This window comes from Amborella trichopoda, chromosome 13 (assembly GCF_054954075.1).
Source record: "Amborella trichopoda isolate Santa Cruz 75 chromosome 13, AtrichopodaSantaCruz75HAP2 v2.0, whole genome shotgun sequence".
NCBI lineage: Eukaryota > Viridiplantae > Streptophyta > Magnoliopsida > Amborellales > Amborellaceae > Amborella > Amborella trichopoda.
This window is the reverse complement of record NC_142348.1, coordinates 49,378,658-49,397,697: the sequence shown is the minus strand read 5'-3', so window position 1 is coordinate 49,397,697 and position 19,040 is coordinate 49,378,658. Positions and strand designations below refer to the sequence as shown.

The 19,040-nt window shown below is 33.9% G+C and overlaps 1 protein-coding gene across 2 annotated transcripts; it reads right to left on the bottom strand.

The window, feature by feature from the left end:
• Positions 1-725: 725 nt before the first annotated feature.
• On the bottom strand, positions 726-6,895 carry LOC18446012 (Protein kinase superfamily protein). Of its 2 annotated transcripts, XM_020674580.2 has the most exons (4): positions 6,601-6,895; positions 4,982-6,345; positions 3,204-3,281; positions 726-2,090 (listed from the first exon to the last, which is right to left on the bottom strand). In XM_020674580.2, the coding sequence occupies exons 2-4, from the start codon at positions 5,709-5,711 to the stop codon at positions 802-804; spliced, it is 2,097 nt and encodes a 698-aa protein (XP_020530239.2). In that variant the 5' UTR covers positions 5,712-6,345; positions 6,601-6,895; the 3' UTR covers positions 726-801. The 2 variants fall into 2 exon arrangements, with proteins under 2 accessions (XP_020530239.2, XP_006856200.2); XM_006856138.4 differs by having other exon boundaries at positions 4,982-6,895.
• Positions 6,896-19,040: the final 12,145 nt, after the last annotated feature.

Below are 19,040 nucleotides of genomic sequence, written 5' to 3'. Positions count from 1 at the left end.
GATTGTAAAATATGAAATACATTACACTATTCTTGACTATCTAAAATAAAGCACAATTTATGTACAAATTTCCCTAAAAAATATAAAATGTATTAGAAAAAAGTCGCTCTTTGTTTGACCGGATGGTTGACTCTCGTACATAGTAGTATTCCAGCAGCTATGTTATCCTTGACTTATGAGATCGAACCGGTTTAAACCAACTGATTGAACAAGCGAAAACCAGCCAAACACTAATTTTGACCGATTTTTAACAAGCTTAATTTATACTTTAATCGAGACCAATTAAGACATCGGTCTGCGGTCCGCCACGGTCTTGATAACTATGAGTTGGATTGTGCGTAAGGACTAATGCCACGGTCCGACATGGTCTTGATAGGTCATGATAACTATGAGTTGGATTGTGCGTAAGGACTAACGCCATATGCAGATCTAGGCCGCGTTGGGCTGCAAGAAAAATTGTGCGTTGGGGGAGGAGGGAGAGACGTAGAGCTTAACTACAAACAGCAAAACCAGTCAGCGAACAGAATCACTGATCAACAGGCATTCTCGCGATCCCACCAGCCAAATGGTAAACTAGAATCCAGAAATGTCAAGAGGGAACTCATGGCGGTCAAAATATTTTATCAACTCAGTATTGAAACACAGGGTGATTCAGGCCCTGTAGTCATAGTTACCGAGCAGCACATGAAAGCTAAAACAAACCCACCAATCAAAGGAACTCCAAGTTGAATATTACATAACTTTACTTAATTTCATTTTCTTTCGGTTATAAACAAGAAGCACAAGAACATATAACAACTTTCACTGAACCACGTTACCCAACAGGCTATTTGTCGAAGGAGAACTTTGCTCACTGAACCAAGGATCCTGCACAGACACAGGAGAACCCCCCTTCAAATCCTCCAATGAAGAAGAAACCACCACCCCACCACCACCCCCACCACCACCACCACCCCCACCACCGTCGTCTCTCTTACTTGCACCTTTATGCGATCTCTCACTATCAATGGAACGAACAGATGGGGAGGTGCACACACCCGCAAAACTGACACCCCCCACCTCCATGTGAGCCCATCCACTCATTCTTATTTGATCAAGCTCAGTGGAAACCTCCATCATCGAAGGCCTAACATCTCTGTGAAAAGCCAAACACCTGAAGGCCAATTCAGCCACCTTGTGCACACTCGATAGAGTCCACGCATCACTATGGGGCTCAAGAAAAGGGTCTATAATCTCATCAACAAGGCCCTTCCCTATCTTATCAATCGCCAATGCAGCCAAATTCACCTCGCTTTGGCTTCTATTGAAATCCACCACCTTGAGGGCTGTTATGATCTCAACCAAGACCACCCCAAAACTATAAACATCACTCTTATCTGATAAATGAAAGTTTTGGTGGTATTGCGGGTCTAAGTAGCCAGGGGTGCCTTGAGGGGCAGTCGATATATGAGAAGACTCACTTAAAACGAGCCTTGATAAGCCAAAATCAGCAACTTTGGAGTTGAAATTGTAGTCCAAGAGTATGTTACTGGACTTTATGTCTCTATGGTATATGGGGGGGTTGATCGCTGAGTGAAGGTGAGCAATAGCATGTGCAGTTTCAGAGGCTATGGCTAAGCGCACATTCCATGATAGGCCTTGACCCCTCTCTCTTTGTAAATGTTGTGCTACTGTACCATTGGGCATGTATTCATACACAAGAATTTGTTCATCTCTCTCTATGCAACATCCCAAGAGGCGCACCAAATTGGGGTGGCTCACTGAAGAGAGAAGCTTGATTTCATTCATTACCTGTTCAATACCTTCAGTGTCTTTGTGTCGAATCTTTTTTACAGCTACCCATTCGTCATTATGTAATTTTCCAGCATAAACAGTGCCATAGGCTCCAGTTCCAAGCCTTTGTTTTTCAGAGAAGCCTTTGGTGGCTCTTTCGACTTCTCGGTAAGGGTATAAAGGGACCGTGAAGGAGTGAGCAGCCGCTGAGATCAAGTGTTTGTTGCTCTTTCGAGTGCGGAAGCAAGTGGGTTGGCGTCTCAGGCAATAGAAGAGGACAGCCAGTCCAGCCATTATAGAAGCTCCGGCAAGAAGACCTGTATGAGGGGAACAATGGCAAATGAGAAGAACTTCAGATTGATAACCGAAAAGATTAGAATCAAGAGAAAAAAACTTTTGGTGAGATTGTTTTGAAATCTAAAAGTAGGATTTTGGTTCCCAAGTATGAAAAAAGAAAAATTTCTAGGAGGCCTTGTTCCCATTGTTAAGACGGGGCTTGCATTTTCCATAGCTGAATCTGTTAATGGAAGAAATTTTCCTCAAACAAACGGCTAATTTCGATTGGTGAGGAAGTCATCACCGTCTATTTGAAATGATGGATAATCACAGACAGATTAGACTGCGATCGTGTTCATGTCCTGTTTTGGTGGGTGCCACTCCCTTTGCATCACCATCTATCATCTCAATGGATAGTAATAAGGATCATCATCATCATCATTCGAGCCTTATTCCAAGTATTTGGGCTCAGCCAACGGATAGTGATAAGGATGGTTTTCAATAATACACTGGATGAGAATATGCTTCCCATGAAGCCCATGGTCAACTTTATACAAAGAGGCAGTTGATGAAATAAATTTTGAAAAGCAGACTGCTCATATGTATTTGTTTGATCACAAAAGTGCACCTCAAATGGCTCACTTTTTTTGTGTGGCTACACACTCTGGCTACCTTTTAGAAGCACTTTCCTCATACAAAACAGAAGGCAGTGTGATCTAAATATCGTAGAATGGACATGTGGCCCGTTCCAGAGAGGTACAGTAATAGCAAAGTAGTAGTCATTTTCTCCTCTAAATTGAGGAGGCAGTCGTGTTCTTCCCATTGACTTCTGTAAGAGGATCTGCTCCCACTTGGTCATTAAACATTATCCATTCATACATCATGCATAAAATCCAAGACACCCCATTTGAACATGATAATTAAATCTGCATATGCATAAACATATTCTTTTGGATAAGAACTCTATATGGGCCTTATTATTATGTTTTCTGAATGTGGAGAACAATTATCTCGCCTAAGCTCATTCTTATAATACAGTATATTACGTTTCCAAGATCAGGAATAGAAATGTTAGACCATTAAGGAGTATCTTCCTCTAATATGAACAATATCAACTTCTAAGGAATAAGAAAATTGTCCAGCTTTTGATTTACCTCCGATTAGGACAACAACTCTGGTAGTACCACCACACCGTCCCTTTATGTAATTAGACGGATTGCACTTAAAAGAATCTGCATTCAGAGAAGAAATGAACAAACATAATAAAAATAAGAGGTAAATAAGCATTACCGAAAAACAAAACTTTGTCATTTATCAAACCATTCAGGATCTATAGATGAATTCCTGATAAGTGATGAACCTTGTGAGCATGTGATAATAATCTCACAAATAATTCCCCAAATGACAGGATTGATAAACTTTCTTAAAGTGTCACATTAGCTTTCAAAAGTGCACCTTCCAACACCAAGCATCATAAACTGCACAACTTACCATATAAGACACCATGTATCTCACAATATCATAAATATAAAACATGCTGCTTCATAAGAAAATACAAAAATTACTAGAGCTCTTCCAAAGACCAATAAAATGCTATAAATGAGTCATGTTATTCGGCTAGGTGCATTCTCTGCATTTCTAGATTATTGTAAAATAGACTCACAATTGCTAACATAGTAGATAGTTTTCTTACTGTAATCAGAAGTCTCTAAAAAATTGAGAAGTTTGTGGCTTCCAGCCATTGAGAAGATTAAATTGTCACTTACATACAAAAATTCCATTTTTTTTGAGAGAATTCATACCAAATTCTCTTAAAACATGGAATTTATTTTTCTGGAATATATTTTTAACAATTAGCATAATTTCCCAGTATGAAGAAGAAAATTTTCTCCATACTAAACAGTCTTTTACATTGTTTTAGTCAATCAAAATTTACACCAAAACAAAAAAACAAAAACAAAGTCAGAACAAATTGGGCCCAATGTATGATATTGAGCAGTTTTAGTAGAAATGTGACTTAGAAAACATGATGCTCAAGAATCCAAAAAGAGAAAAAAGAACCCAATAATTCTGGCCTGCTATTTTCTCTCCACATTTGCAAGTGGTGGAGCATTATGCCCCAACACCATTATTATTTCAAGCCATTAAAAAAGTCACTATCACAAGCCAGGTTTGTTTTGTCATTAAAGCAAAAGTTTAGAGTACCTCACGATTCTATCCAAAATTAGCGGCGTACCTTGAGGGTAGGCGGTCAATGGGAAAATAATAATCCAAATTCCGGAATTTCTGTCCCTTTTGGAGACTAGAGAAAGGACGACCCAATTGTTTATTTTAAAAATTCCTTTGAATTAGACAAAATAGACCAGATGAAAGAAGACAGAAATAGGGAAATAAATACTTACCTTTTTAATTAGAAAAATATTTTTCCTGAAATTATTACTATTTATTCGATTTTCTTTTCAATATAAAAGTATTTTCCACCGTTTTCTGGGGACGAGAGAGCCATGGAAAAAATTGGAACTGGAAAAATAAGAACAAATTCTGATATTTCAGTCTAGGTTTCGGCCGTATAAAAACCAACCGCAAAATTCAGGGAAAATAGCAAATTAAAGATGACAAAAAAAAAAAACCATCAATTAGAGAAATTCCCGACTTAAATTTGGTCAATTTAATCTTACCCTCCCGAAATGGGAGAGACACTGAAATAAAGAAATAATTCAAACGTTAAGGCCAAATTCGGTGGAAATTAGGTCCAAATGACTTTTGGGTTCCAACTTTCAAAGTGACTGAAAATTAGGAGGAAGTAAGCCCCAAAATTCAGGCCAAATTTCCGACCAGCTTCCGGCCAAATTTCTCACGCAAAATGAACTAAGAAAACAAAAAAGAAAGACAATAGTTCCATACCAATGCAAAAATCAATCAAAGTTCCTACCTTTATGACACCCATCTCCCCTTTTGAACCCATCGCCATGAAACCCATGTCTGCAACTACACCGGAAACCATGTCTTCCGGTGACTGGAATCTCAAATTCCGAGCAGTTCGATTCCTCTGAACAAGACGTATTGTCGCAATTTCCTGTCATCCACCATGAAAGCTCAAGCACCTCAAAATCCAGAGAAATCTTGGGGCTTCTACTTTGGTCTAAAGCAAAAGATGATAGCAAAGAACCACACCCGCTTCCATTAATTTCCTTCCATTTTAAGTATCCCTGATCATTAGCAGAGAAGCAACTAATATTCCCTGAAACCCTACATTGTGATATATTGAATCTGTCGTGTAGTAAGGAGCTTGAGATGAGGCAATCCGAGACTGATTTTTTACAGTCTTGGAGTAAGAGGCCATTTCGAGAACTTATGGCGAAATTTGGGCCAAAAAGACGGTTTAGGTCTGAGACTTTCCGGTTACAAATCGCCGGGTATTCAAGCAAGATACCATCAACGGTGATGTTGAGGATTTTGAAGTCATGGAGGGTGATATCACCCTTGATAGAGCAGTTTAAAGGGATTGGACAATTGCTTGAAAAGCCAAAGGGGAAGGGAAGCTTTTTTCCGCCACAAAATCGGTGACACGGCGATCTTGAAATTTGAGCGCAAATATAGGGGAAAAGGAGAATGAGAATGTATAAAATTAGGATTTGAGAGCTTATGGAGTATGATACCATCTTCTCTTTTTAGGGTTTTGGTGTCAGAAAAAGTTCAGTTCACGAAAGCAATGGAACGTGGATGATGAGTGTTTTGTTTTTGCGGACTCAAATTTGGCCTGGAAATCATTTTCCCGCGGAAGATCCAACTGAAAATTTCAGGTTTTCTGGCAAGAAATGGTCGGAATCATCAAAGCTTCACTTTCTCCGGCAATTGATTGCAAAGGCTTCTGCTCTTCTCATTGCATCTCATTTCATAAGCTCCTATTTCTTCTTCTCTTTTGTCCGATTTCAGCGCAAAATAAAAATATGCAAAAGCTTGTCTTCTGAAACTGAACCATATAGCTTTACTCTGTCACTCTAAAGCAAAAGAGAAGCTCAATTATTTAGCTTGAAATGGACTGGAACTTGACTTTCCTGTATATGATGATCCAAAACGACAAAATCCTCAATTATCAGTCAAGAGATCACGTTGAAACTGGAAAACTTTGTTCTCCAGCTAAAATCTACTTTTCCGGGAGAAAAGTCCTATAAAGCCTTCATTTCCCAGTCAAAACTCCAATAGGAACTTCATTTTCCGGAAAGATTTACAGGAAGACTTCATCTTCTGGCCAATCCATAGTTCCATTGTTAGCACACGCCAACCTTCAATTCCCTGTCAATAAGCCAAATTTAGCTGATTTTACAGGTGAAAATAGGCAGAAAACTTTGGTTCTTTCAAATTTCAAATACTCCAAGTTGCAGCAGGATTTCGAGATTCGACCGAAGTGAACTCATTAACCCTAATTTTAGGGTCGAAATCGCATCGACTTCATCACACCTACGGATCGAAGGAAAGTCCTCCTCATTCAATTCGCCATTAAATACCGCTCCTTCCCTAAACAAGAGGAATCTGTAAAGGTTAAAGTACCTGGTAAAACCTCTGCAACTCTTCAATGCCTGAAACAAAATCTTCGAACCCGCAAATTACATGAATTCCGCCATTACTACACACGCAAAGCGATGAGAAAGCGGAGTAAAAAAACCAGAGGAAAGCACAGCACAAAACCCCAATACTCTGCTTCAAATTTCCAGTTTTTTTGCGGCTCCTCTACAACTGTTGACAGTGCTGCTTTAATGGCGGTGATGAATCATTGCCCTATGCTAAACGAATTAGGGTTTTGACGATGCCTTAATCATTTTTGTTCTTCTACGCTGGTTTTTCTAGGCGATCAAAGTGAAGAGGAAAGATTTTATAGTGTTTCCATTGTGAGGCAAAAAGTCGTAAATAATTAGAAGGTCAAAATTTCAGGAAAATGACTTTGGTGCCCCTCGATTGGATGGAAAATTACGAACACGCTCTCAACTGCTTTGTAGTGCCTCTTATTTCTTGTTATTTATTGATCTCCGATTGGACTCTTAAATGATTAACCGGGGTTGTTTTCCATGGCCCATTTTTGTTATGGGCTTTAGGAGTTTATTTACTCCTTTGGGTAAAACCCCACCTAGGGTTAATTAGAACATGTACCTTAACTCTAATAAAAAATTTCCTAATTGTGCCCTTCATGCACTTGAAAAAAATAATACCTTGGGATTGAATAGGGACCATCCAATTTTTAGACGTTGAGATCTAAATGGTTTAAAAACGCAATTATCCTATAATCCTTAAATGGTTCTCAAAATTTCGGATTAAAAAAGTCTAACCAATAAAGGCTTCTAACACCGAGCGAGTATAAGTAAACTACGCTCTTGGGGGAGCATAGTATACCTGCTCTTGGCTAAGAGTGATGCATTTTGCAAACACATCCATTTAAAAGGTTAATAAAAAATGAGAGGAAATTATGGAAATCCACCTTAGATATGACTATTTAACATTTTTCATTTTTTTCTTGTAAATTTGAACCCCATCAAAAAGACACAAAGTTGTAAACTTGTTAAAAATGGGTGAATTGTCAAATATTCGATACCTTTTAATCTAAAAACTTGGTGCCACCCACATATAAAATATATCATTGACATGTCAAATCTAAATGAACTATTTTGTATAATTTCAGTCATTATGTCACACGTACTGCTTTTATTTTTGGTCATTGTGTTAATTAGAAGAAAAAAAATCCACCTCTAAGAAGTGAGATCGCCACAAATTTCATGTCAAATAATTTAGAAATAAAAATTAAAAACCAAATACAACATACTATCAAAACCTTACAATCAAGACCAGAAGCTCTGAAACTAACTTATGACATTATAACTGAAGTTATCCCAACAATCCATTTAGATCAGATATCTGAGAAGAACTTACAAATATATTTTATATGTGGGTAACGCGTATAAAACTTTCCCTTCAATATTGGAAAAGTTTTGGAGATCGATGCATTTACATGTGGTGGACCTAAGAGCTCACCTCAAAAACTGGTTTCGCCACTCATAAATTTGTCAATATATCATCTTCATCTCTACTTCCACTTCCATGGATGTTCCATCTTCCACTATTTTTTTTCAGGATCGTCTATTTCAAGTATGAGCCATACTCCATCTATGGAAGTAGGAAGTACCACTTGTATTCCTCTATTTCTTTTTTAAAAAAATAAAAAATTGGAGCTATGCTCCTTTTTAATTGAAATTCACTCTTACCATTCCCACGAAAAAAAAAAAACATAAATGGATTTGTATGTAATCATGAGATGTTTCAATCCTTCATCTATTTACCTTATACAACGAAGACCTTGCGAAATATGCTCCTTCAAGTATAAAGAGAGGAATTTTTTTTTTTTTTTTTTTTTTTAAAGGTTAAGAGTAAGTTTTATTAATAAAAGGAGGTAACCTTCAAATTATAAAGAGAGAATACCTACAAAATAAGCTTAGTTGATTAATTTCCTCTGTCTCTCTATGAGAAATAAACAAACAAAGAAATCAAAAGACTTTACTATTGTAATAGCATTTTTTCTATTCACGCCCTCCCATAAAACAAAATCTAAGAGCATTTTTAGGACCCTAAATAAGAGCATAAACCGTGGAGATGTAACTTCTTCAGCCGAAGATACCAACCTTAAAATAAATGTACTTTGTTTATGGCAAAAAAAATAAGGTTAAGCAGGGATCTTGCAATTTTTTTATGGTCAAATATTGATGTATAAAAACCAAGAATCCAAAATTGTTATATTAAAAATAAGGGAAAAGTTTATATAGAGCATAGGATCTAAACAATCAAAGAGGCTTTCTCAAAAAATTTCACTAAAAAATGTTGTTTTGATGCCCAAATATCCCCAAATTGATATCTCGACATCAAGATGCAAAGACTTGAAAAAAAAAAATATGGATTTCAAGTTTTGGAATTAGTACATCCTGTATCGCATTTTTTGACCGTCAATCCTTAAGTCATTAAAGTTTTTATAGATCTACATTATCTACATTATTTTTTAAGCTTTAAATTTTACAATTAAATATAAAAATATATTTTAAGGCTAATAAAAAAATTTCAATATTAAAACCACATTTCTCAACACTATTTGAAAGTGGGCTCTAATTTGATTATTTAGAGCCTTGACTCCATACAAACTTCACCCTAAAAATAATCTTCTAATAACCAAAAGTAGATCCAACATTTAGTATAAAAGAATTTCTCCTAAGTAGCTCTTTGACAAAATCTACAATATGATCGATTGCCCATTCAACATGTGAGTAATCATCACGCTGGCATGATGCCTGTTTCTGGCATTTTGGAAGTGTATCATTTGATACTTTGTAGGGGGCATTATAGTCATTGACAAGGTGGACTACACTATTCAATTGCCAGGACATTGCAAATCTCAACAAAGGTAGGGATTATTCCTCAATGACAACTTATTCCACTCTCAAAAATGTGGAGGCGGCCATTAATCCCGTCCTATCCGGTGAATGGCACAAATCAAATTATTAGGTGGTCTGCCAGTCCATCTAATACTCTAGAAATTATCAGGTGACTCTTATTTTAGATATATTTGGAATACCTCATGGGATGGTATACTGTACGACCATTTATTTTTAGTTTAAAGATGTTTTATACATCCTATTTATAATCTCACAGTTTACGTATGCCAAAAAGTTCAAAAAAATTGAAAAGATCGGTAGATTAAGCTAAAAAATTGAAAAGATCGGTAGATTAAGCTACGTCAATGACTCGCCTCCAACGACCCAATTTGATGACGAATAATTATGATCTTTTTTTCTTTTAACAGTAAATTATCAGGATTCCACATTTCAACTCGTAAATATTTTTCAAAGAAATATTTTTTAGTTCTTAGAAGCCTATATATAATGATACGTTACGTTTGTGATCTAATATTTGAGGGAGAAGTATTTTAGAGAGAATTAATTAGGAATATTTTTTTTAAGAAAATGTTTTGATAGGACTACTGTCTTATCAAAACAAATAATGCCTCACCTCAAAATGCACTAAAAATTATAATTTTGGCATAAAAAAACTTTCAAATTTATCATCTTGGCCTTGATGGGTGTAAACAAATTAGGATTTCAAGTTCTAAAATAGTGTATATTGTAACATATTATCCAGACCGTCTATTTCACCCTAAAAGTAGGTGCAGTAGATCTGTGTCATTTTCAAGGCTTCAAATTCCGTAATTGACATTAGAAATTGATTTTAAAACCATCGTGGAGATTTCCATTGCTCAAAGTACTTTTTGAATAATGATATGAGGTAAGGCTTTACTTTGTTTTCATAAAGCCCCTGGTAGAAACTACATCGTTTTTTTTCCTTTGGGAAGCATTCTTTTTTTTTTGGTGTGGTTTATATAAGGTTGAAGCTTAAATAATCAAAGTAAGGCGCACTTTCAAATAGTATTAAAAGATATTTTGATACTGAAAATCTTTGTGATGACAAAATTTTATTTTTATCTCTAATTATAAAGTTTAAAACTTAAAAAATAGTGTATATTTAGCATATCTATAAATTCTTGAAAATCTTGTAAATTAACGTTACACAAAATTTGTTACAAAATACACTATTTTCAATACTTAAAAATCATTTTTTTCTCATATCTATCTATACATGGTGGAGATGATGAGTTTGTCTATTTTTGGGTCTTGAAACAACCGCTTCTAATGAATTTTTAAGATACCCTTAACTTGATGGTTTAGAGCCTCAACCGTATATAGATTTTTTCTTTTTTTGTATCTTCAAATATTTTCCATATAGAATTGACCTTCTGGCGTGATGATGTTAAAATCTAGGGACAAGTAAAAATCCCACCATGTTTTTCTTGGGCGGCCCACCATATGATGGTGGTGGACCGCACAAACCACTAAATCTTTTTCCTAGACAGGAAGATAGAAAAGGGGGAAATCATAGCATACATCATATGAGGGTGGGCCCACAAGAGAGTCTTGTTTGTTGAATGGGGTTGTTTAATGAGAGGCACTCTGGGCCATGCGGTTCGCAACTTTGACCCATGAGAGAGAGAGAGAGAGATAGAGAAAGAAGAGAGAAGAAAGTTTGGATTTGAATTGCGAAGAGAGAGAAGAAAGAGTAGGAGAAAAGTGAAGGGTATGTATGTATGTATGTATGTATGTATGGATGGATTAGTTGGGAAGGTAAGAAAAAGGTCGAGAGTCACGCAAATGCTGGTAGCACAGCTTTACCATGTCCATTAACTATTCACATATGCTGTCATGCTCATCTTTTACTTTTCGAAGCTTCATCACCCACCTCTCTCTCTCTTCCTTGAGCCACCGGTCGGGCCGGGTATTTACTAATGTTTTAACAAAAGAATAAAAATATAATTAATGTAAAATTAAACGAGACACATTAAAAAAAGTATCGAAAAAATGAAGTTTAAAAATAATCAATTTGTGACTGTAGGTATTTTAAAAATAATTTTAAAAATAAAAAATAAAAAAAAATATTCATTATCGAAACACTTTCCATCTTTGTCAAAACAAAATGATAGAAAATATAAAAAGATATATCACAAATAAATTCTTTTTTTTTATATTCTTTGAATTATTTTTTTTAATATAGCAGATTAGGGTACCCAACTCAGAAAAACTCAGGCCCGTAAGCCAAAATACTCAAAACTCGGACCGAGTAGTCAAACACTGCTCTTTAAGTACTTCTCTCTCTCTAAAACACAAAAATGCAGAGTATATATGTAGATGTAGGACTGCCTGGGAAGTGTGTCATTATTGTATGTAGAGAGAGAGAGCGAGAGAGGGAGAGGAAGGGGGTCATACAATTCAGAGGAGACGTGCGTGGCCATGTGATACCATTGACCTTAAAGCCCACTCCTCTCGTTTTTTTCCATGCCTTTCACCATCATGAAACGGACAATGGGACTTCTTTATCTTTATCTTTGTATTGGACTCTAACCTAAGTCTTCCTACGCCACTTGAGAGAGATTGAGAGAGAGAGAGGTGGCTTCATAAAAATCATCTCGACCTCAAGATATGTGGACGATTTCTAGTCTCGGAAATAAGGCATCTTACGTCATGTAACATATTATCTAAACTGTCAATTTTCAAGATTTTTAAGTGTTCATATATCTACTTGATCTATATTATTGTTTAATCTTTAAATTCTATAATTACCGATAAAAATAAATTTTCAGACCATCATAAAGATTTATGATACTAAAAAAATATACTTTGGTACTATTTGAAGGTGCATCTTACTTTACTTGTTTAGGGCATCGGCCTTATACCAACCACACCCATTTAAAAATACCTTGTCATTAGACCCTACCCCACGATAATTAGTAAAATCCGAAAGGACATGTTGGGTCCCAAACACACCAACCTAATCGATTAACCACTTTTAACATGATATTAACGGTTAAGATTTACCACATCAACCTCAAACCCAAATTGGACGCACATGGTTATAAAATGATGGAACTTTGCTTCCATTCATTATGTTTTCTTGGCTAAGTGTGTTTGGGAAATAATGGGTTTCGATTGCATTAACCACTTTTTCATCACAAAGAATCCAAGGAAATCCAAGCCTCATGGATTCAAAACCATTTTTTATCCACCTGGAGCATCATATACACATACATATTCTCCTATTCTACCCAATTGGTAAGGTAAAGTAAGTTTTCTTTTATGTATTTTACATAAACCAAAAGAATTTTACTCCCGCACGACTAGAACCTCCATTTACTCCCTCCGGTAAAACCCCACCCAGAATTAATTTTAGGACCTTAAATTTCAGGATGCAGCCTTTTCAACTCAAAGATTAACCTCAACAAAAACAAAAAATCCTGGTTGTAGCCTCTATGTATGTCTCAAGATTGAATAGAGACCATCCAATTTTTAGATGACGAAATCTAGGTGTCAGAAAACTCGTACTTCAAATTTGTTTATGAAAACAATCGTCTAGTAATTCTAAAATGATTCCCAAAATTTCATATTGCAAAAAAAAGGAAAAAAGTCTTCATAGTAAATCTTATAACCAAAACTTGAAATCCATTTTTTTTTCTCATGTTCATGGATCTTGATGTCGAGATCATCAATTTGAAGATATTTGGACGTCAAAACAACCTCTTCTAATAAATTTTTTGAAGTGGGTTCTAATAAAATTTGTTTAGAGCCTCGGCACTACATAAACTTTTTCCTTACATGAAATATCACCTTCCGCCGCCCATTATTGTTATGGAGGGGCTAGTGCCGGGTTGTCGCCATCTTAAAACTATGATACAGCAGCAGGTCCCTCACTAGAAAAACTCATATCTGTATCATTCAACCTCGACAATTATGGATCTTGAAGAAAAACAGAAAAGAAAAGAAACGAAATACGATCTGTAATATTTTTTATGCATCAAATTCTTTAGCCAAGGGCTAATGTTCAAATAATAATAATTACATAATCAAGGGTGACCAATAGATTTGCAGACCATCATAATGTTTTCTAACATGGAATTTGCATTTTCCAGTAGTATTTTGGGGTGCAATTTTACAAAATATCATAAAATCTAGCCCTATGGAGGCCGCACCGGTATATCATTATCAATATTCAAAACCACTACTCAGGCTGAGTACTCGGCTCATGCCTGATATGAATGAGTACTTGGCCTAAGTTCAAGTAACTTGGCTCGAGGACTGAGCACCATAGCTGCAAAAATAAGTTAAAAAAATTATAAAAAACAGAAAAAGTCCAAAAAAGAAAAGAAAAAAAGGAACTGTATGTTTAAAGTAAGATTAAGAAAACCACATCAAAATAAAATGTTAAAAACTTAGTAAATAAATAAGTTTTAAAAAATCCATTTCTTATTGGGAGTATTTTCAAAATACTCTAAAAATATAAAAATAAGTATTCATGACCAAAACACTTTCTAATCTTTGCCATGATAGAAAGCATATATATATATATATATATATATATATATATATATATATATATATATATATAGGGCAATGATTTCATGCAACCGTTGTATACACTCTTTCATTCTAATCAACAATTACAAAAAAAGAAAATTTTGAAAACAAAACCTAAAAAGTATTTTTTTAGCCCAATAAACATAGACCGTTCATTTTTGTGAGATGCTTAGATCTAGGCCTTAGAAGGATGTTTTCATTTCCAAATTTTTTGGATGCCTTTATTATTATTAGATGAACAATGTTAAAAAGAAAAAAATGATTTTGATTTTATAAAGGCTAAGATATTGAAATTCACAAAATGAATGGTCTAGATTTGTTTTTGGAGGGGACTCATTTTGACCATATCTAGGGTTCAAATTGAACTTTTTCTTTTGGGGGATTGATTATTGAGATGAAGAGAGTGTCTGTGAAAATTTTAAGATCATACAAATACCACAAACATGGTTTTCTAAAAGTGTCGTTGCATTATACTACGATATAATTATTGCATTGGATCATTGCTCATATATATATGGGTTTGTCTAGAGTTAACAACCACTCCAAATACAAAGGTTAAAGTTAGAAGGGATTGTGATGGGTGTATATATAAAAAAGATGATTACTTTTTTATTTAAAAACTGTTTTTATAGATAACTCAACTATTACGCAAGAGAAAATTTGAAATTTTTACAAAAATAGAATGGCATTTTAGATGTTAGTGTCCTGAAATTTTATTTGTAGAGCGCCCTTGTCTTTTAGTAAAAATTTCAACTTTACCTTTTATGGAGATGACAAAAGTACCCCTTGTTGTATAGTAATATTTACAAAATTGCCCTCACACAGAAGTAACTTTTTATAAAAAATAAACTACAAAATTAATAAATACACCCTTCACAACTCTCTATATTTAACCTTTGTAATTTGAAAGGTGCTAAATGTTTAGATTATCCTGTAGGCGAAAATGAACATTCATTTCGCTTACCCTCAACACCATTAAAACTTTATCGCACAGTCACAATTGTCCGGTATTGTTTCAATTTTTATTTATTTTTACTAATCAGAATGATCTGAAACTTGGAGCGTGTGTACTTCTTATAAATTGACCAAAAAATATGAAAAAAAATAATTCGAAAAAATATAAATTGACCAAAATACCCCTGTCAATTTTAGGGGGTATTTTGGTCAATTTATATTTTACAAATTATTTTTTTCATATTTTTATTAAGTGTGCCTCACTAAGATGTATACACGCTTAAAATTTCAAGTAATTTGGATTTGAAGAAAAAAAAATGAAAATTGACATACTACCAGATAACTGTGACTATAAAATGAAGTTTGGATGGTAATAAGGATAAGCGAAATCACTGTTTATTTTCACCTATAAGCGTTGAGAAGAAGAAAAAAAAAATTGAAAATTGACATACTACCGGATAACTGTGACTATACAATGAAGTTTGGATGGTAATAAGGATAGGCGAAATTACTGTTTATTTTCACCTACAAGCGTTGAGAAGAGTTTTTCATATATATATATATATATATATATGAGAAATGATATTATGAGACCCTCCCACACCCATATGAGTAGGACCCGAAAGGATCACCATTAAATTTTAACACATATCTTTAGAAAAGTTATGACATGGGTGTGGGATTTGGGTGAATGGGCTTTTTAGAGATCTGTATCAAAATTTAATGGTGATCCTTTAGGGTCCTACTCACATGGGTGTTGGGAAGGTCTCATAATATTATTACTATATATATATATATATATATATATATATATATTATATAGTTTGTCTAGAGTTAACAACCCCTCAAAACACAAATGTTCAAGTTAGATGGGGTTGTGATGGGTGCATTTATCAAAACAATCATTACTTTTTTATTAAAAAATTATTTAAATAGATAAAGTTACCATCAAGCAATGACAATTTTGAAATTTTCACAAAAAAACAATGGCAATTTGGAAGTTAGTACAGTGAAATTTTTTTTGTAGAGTGCCTTTGTCTTTTAATTAAAATTTTAACTTTATCCCTTATGGAGATGACAAAAGTAATTGTCTTGTAGTAATATTTATAAAATTGCCCCACAAAAGTAATTTTTTTTAAAAAAATAGATTACAAAATCAATAAATCCACCCTTCACAACTCTCTCTATCTTGAACCTTTGTAATTTGAAGGGTTGTAAAGTTTAGATTATCTCATATATATATATATATATATATATATATATATATATATATATATATATATATATATATATATATATATATATATATATATATATATTTGTTTAGAGTTAACAACCCCTCAAAATACAAAGGTTCAAGTTAGAAGAAGGGGTTGTGATGGGCGTATTTATTAAAACAATCATTATTTTTTATTAAAAAATTATTTAAATATGTAACTTTACCATTAAGAACGATAAATTTGAAATTTTTACAAAAGTACAGTGACATTTTGGAAGTTAGTATCTTGAAACTTTATTTGTAGAGTACTCTTGCATTTTCGTTAAAATTTCAATTTTACCCCTTATGGAGATGACAAAAATACCCTTTATCTTGTAGTAATATTTACAAATTTGCCCACAAAAGTAACTTTTTTTAAAAAAATAGACAATAAATTAATAAACCCACCATTCACAACTCTCTCTATCTTGAACCTTTATAATTTGAAAGGTTATGAAGTTTAGAATATCTTTATATATATATATATATATATAGTATTGATTTCATGCAACCGTTGTATAGTAATATGACGCAATAACTTTAAAAAACCATCTTATGACTATTTGTTTGATCCAAATTTTGAAATATAGACTCTTTTCATTCTAATCAACAATCACAAAAAAAGAAAAAATCGAAAACACAACTTATAAATTATTTTTTTAGCCCAATTAACATAGGCCATTCATTTTGGTGAGATGATTAGATCAAGGTTTTAGAAAGATTTTTTCATTTTCAATTTTATTGGATGACTTTATTATCATTAGATGAACAATTTTAAAAAATAAAAAAATGATTTTGATTTTATAAAGACTAAGATATTGAAATTCACAAAATGAGTGGTCTATATTCATTTTTGGAGGAGACTCATTTTGACCATATCTAGAAATTGAACCTTTTTTATTTATTTATTTATTTATTTATTTATTTATTTTTAGATTGATTATTGAGATGAAAAGAGTGTGCGTGCAAAATTTGGGGTCATACAAATACCATAAACATGGTTTTTTAGAAGTATCGTTTTATTATACTATGATACAACCGTTGCATTGGATCATTGCTTTTACATATATATTACAAATAGATTTCTTATTTTTTTATAAAATTTTTTAATATCCCTAAGACACCTAACTCGGGAAAACTCGAGCTTGCCAGGGGCGAGCCCGAGCGCTCACGACTCGGACCGACTAGTCAAACGCTGATCATCATCACTAAATATACACCTGACACCATGACGGACAACACTTTCACATTTCTCCCTGCAACGATCATCCCTAAGGTTTTTTTGAGTTTTTTAATTTAGGGGTTGGTAAGCGGTGGGAATACAAAAAGAGAGGGTAGCCTACCTCAAATACATACGAAAGCCACGACGCGCAGGAGAATTATTCAGAGCTTCAATAAGAAAATCAGACTTCTTTATTTTTAAAAGGAGGTGGTTAAGACTTTTGACAGGATGACAGATTTTTTATGAGGAATATCGATTGTTCGACAATATCATCTATCTACAAAGTAAAACGCTGAAAAGAATGCTTGAAAGGGAAAACTGGCAATGAATGGTGATTAAAAAATACGAATTGGGCCCTGAATTGCTAGGTTCTGGTTTCAATCGCGCAGTCCGATGCTGGAAATTATTGTGTAAAATTGGGTTCTAGTTAACATAATAAAATAAAATAAAACAAAAAAAATGACAATGGAAAAGATTGAGGTTCCAAAAACCAAAATCGCCCACCTTCCAATCCTGGTAGAAGGTTTTAAATACTGCTCTAAACAAAATCAGTTAAATCACTTCTTCAGTATTCAAATACCGATTTGTTGATGAAAAAAATTGGAACATTTTACCATATCTTTCATGTTTGGTGTATCACTATAGAAAAAGTTTAAATAAGAAGATAAAGCGTACCTTGGAGCCCAATGAAAATTGGAAGTCCAATTGATCATCTGGCTTCAAGATGTATGGATATAAAAAAAAACATTTTCAAATCCTTAAAAACAGTGCATTGTATAATATAATATTCTAGACCGTCCATTTTGAAGATGTTCAAGTATTTATAGATATAGTTGATTTGCACCATTTTTGGATTATTAAACTTCATATGGCTGAAAATAGGTTTTCATGTCATCGTGAAGATCTCCAGCACTTGCATCTTGCAAAATTTGAAGATGCACCTTATTTTGATTGTTTAAATGTTGACTCCGTAGATAAACTGCACCCTATTACACCATATGCATCCCAGTCCATCTTAGAAATGCATTTTGGATTTAAAATTTCACTCTGAATAATCGACCACCATGATTTGTACCTTTTAAAAAAAATGAATCTAAACCTTAAAATATGCTATTTTAAAAGAATTAAAAATAAATAATCCAAAAACAAAATTTAAAATCGTACATCCTTAAGATTTAAATTTTACTTGTTTTCAGATTCATGATCATTGTGGTTCATACTACGGATCAGTTAAAATTTAGATTCAAAATAAAGATTGGATTTTGGAAGAAGACTGCACTTCAACAGGATTGGATTTTGGAAGGAGACTGCATTTCAACAGGGTGCATAGGCTGACGCACAGAGACCCATCCTTTCAGTATAATGATGAAGAGCTGTTTTGTTCTTTTATTTTAAAAGGAAAAATATAGGGGCATCGTTTTTAGTAGATGAGAGTAAAAGAGCATTTAAGGAACGATATGATGAAATCCCATGTCAATTAGTTCAAGTGTTCAACTAAAAATTGCGTTAGATAAAATAATGACACGAGGGGATACGCCAAAAACATACGTCATCCTATGTCAAAATT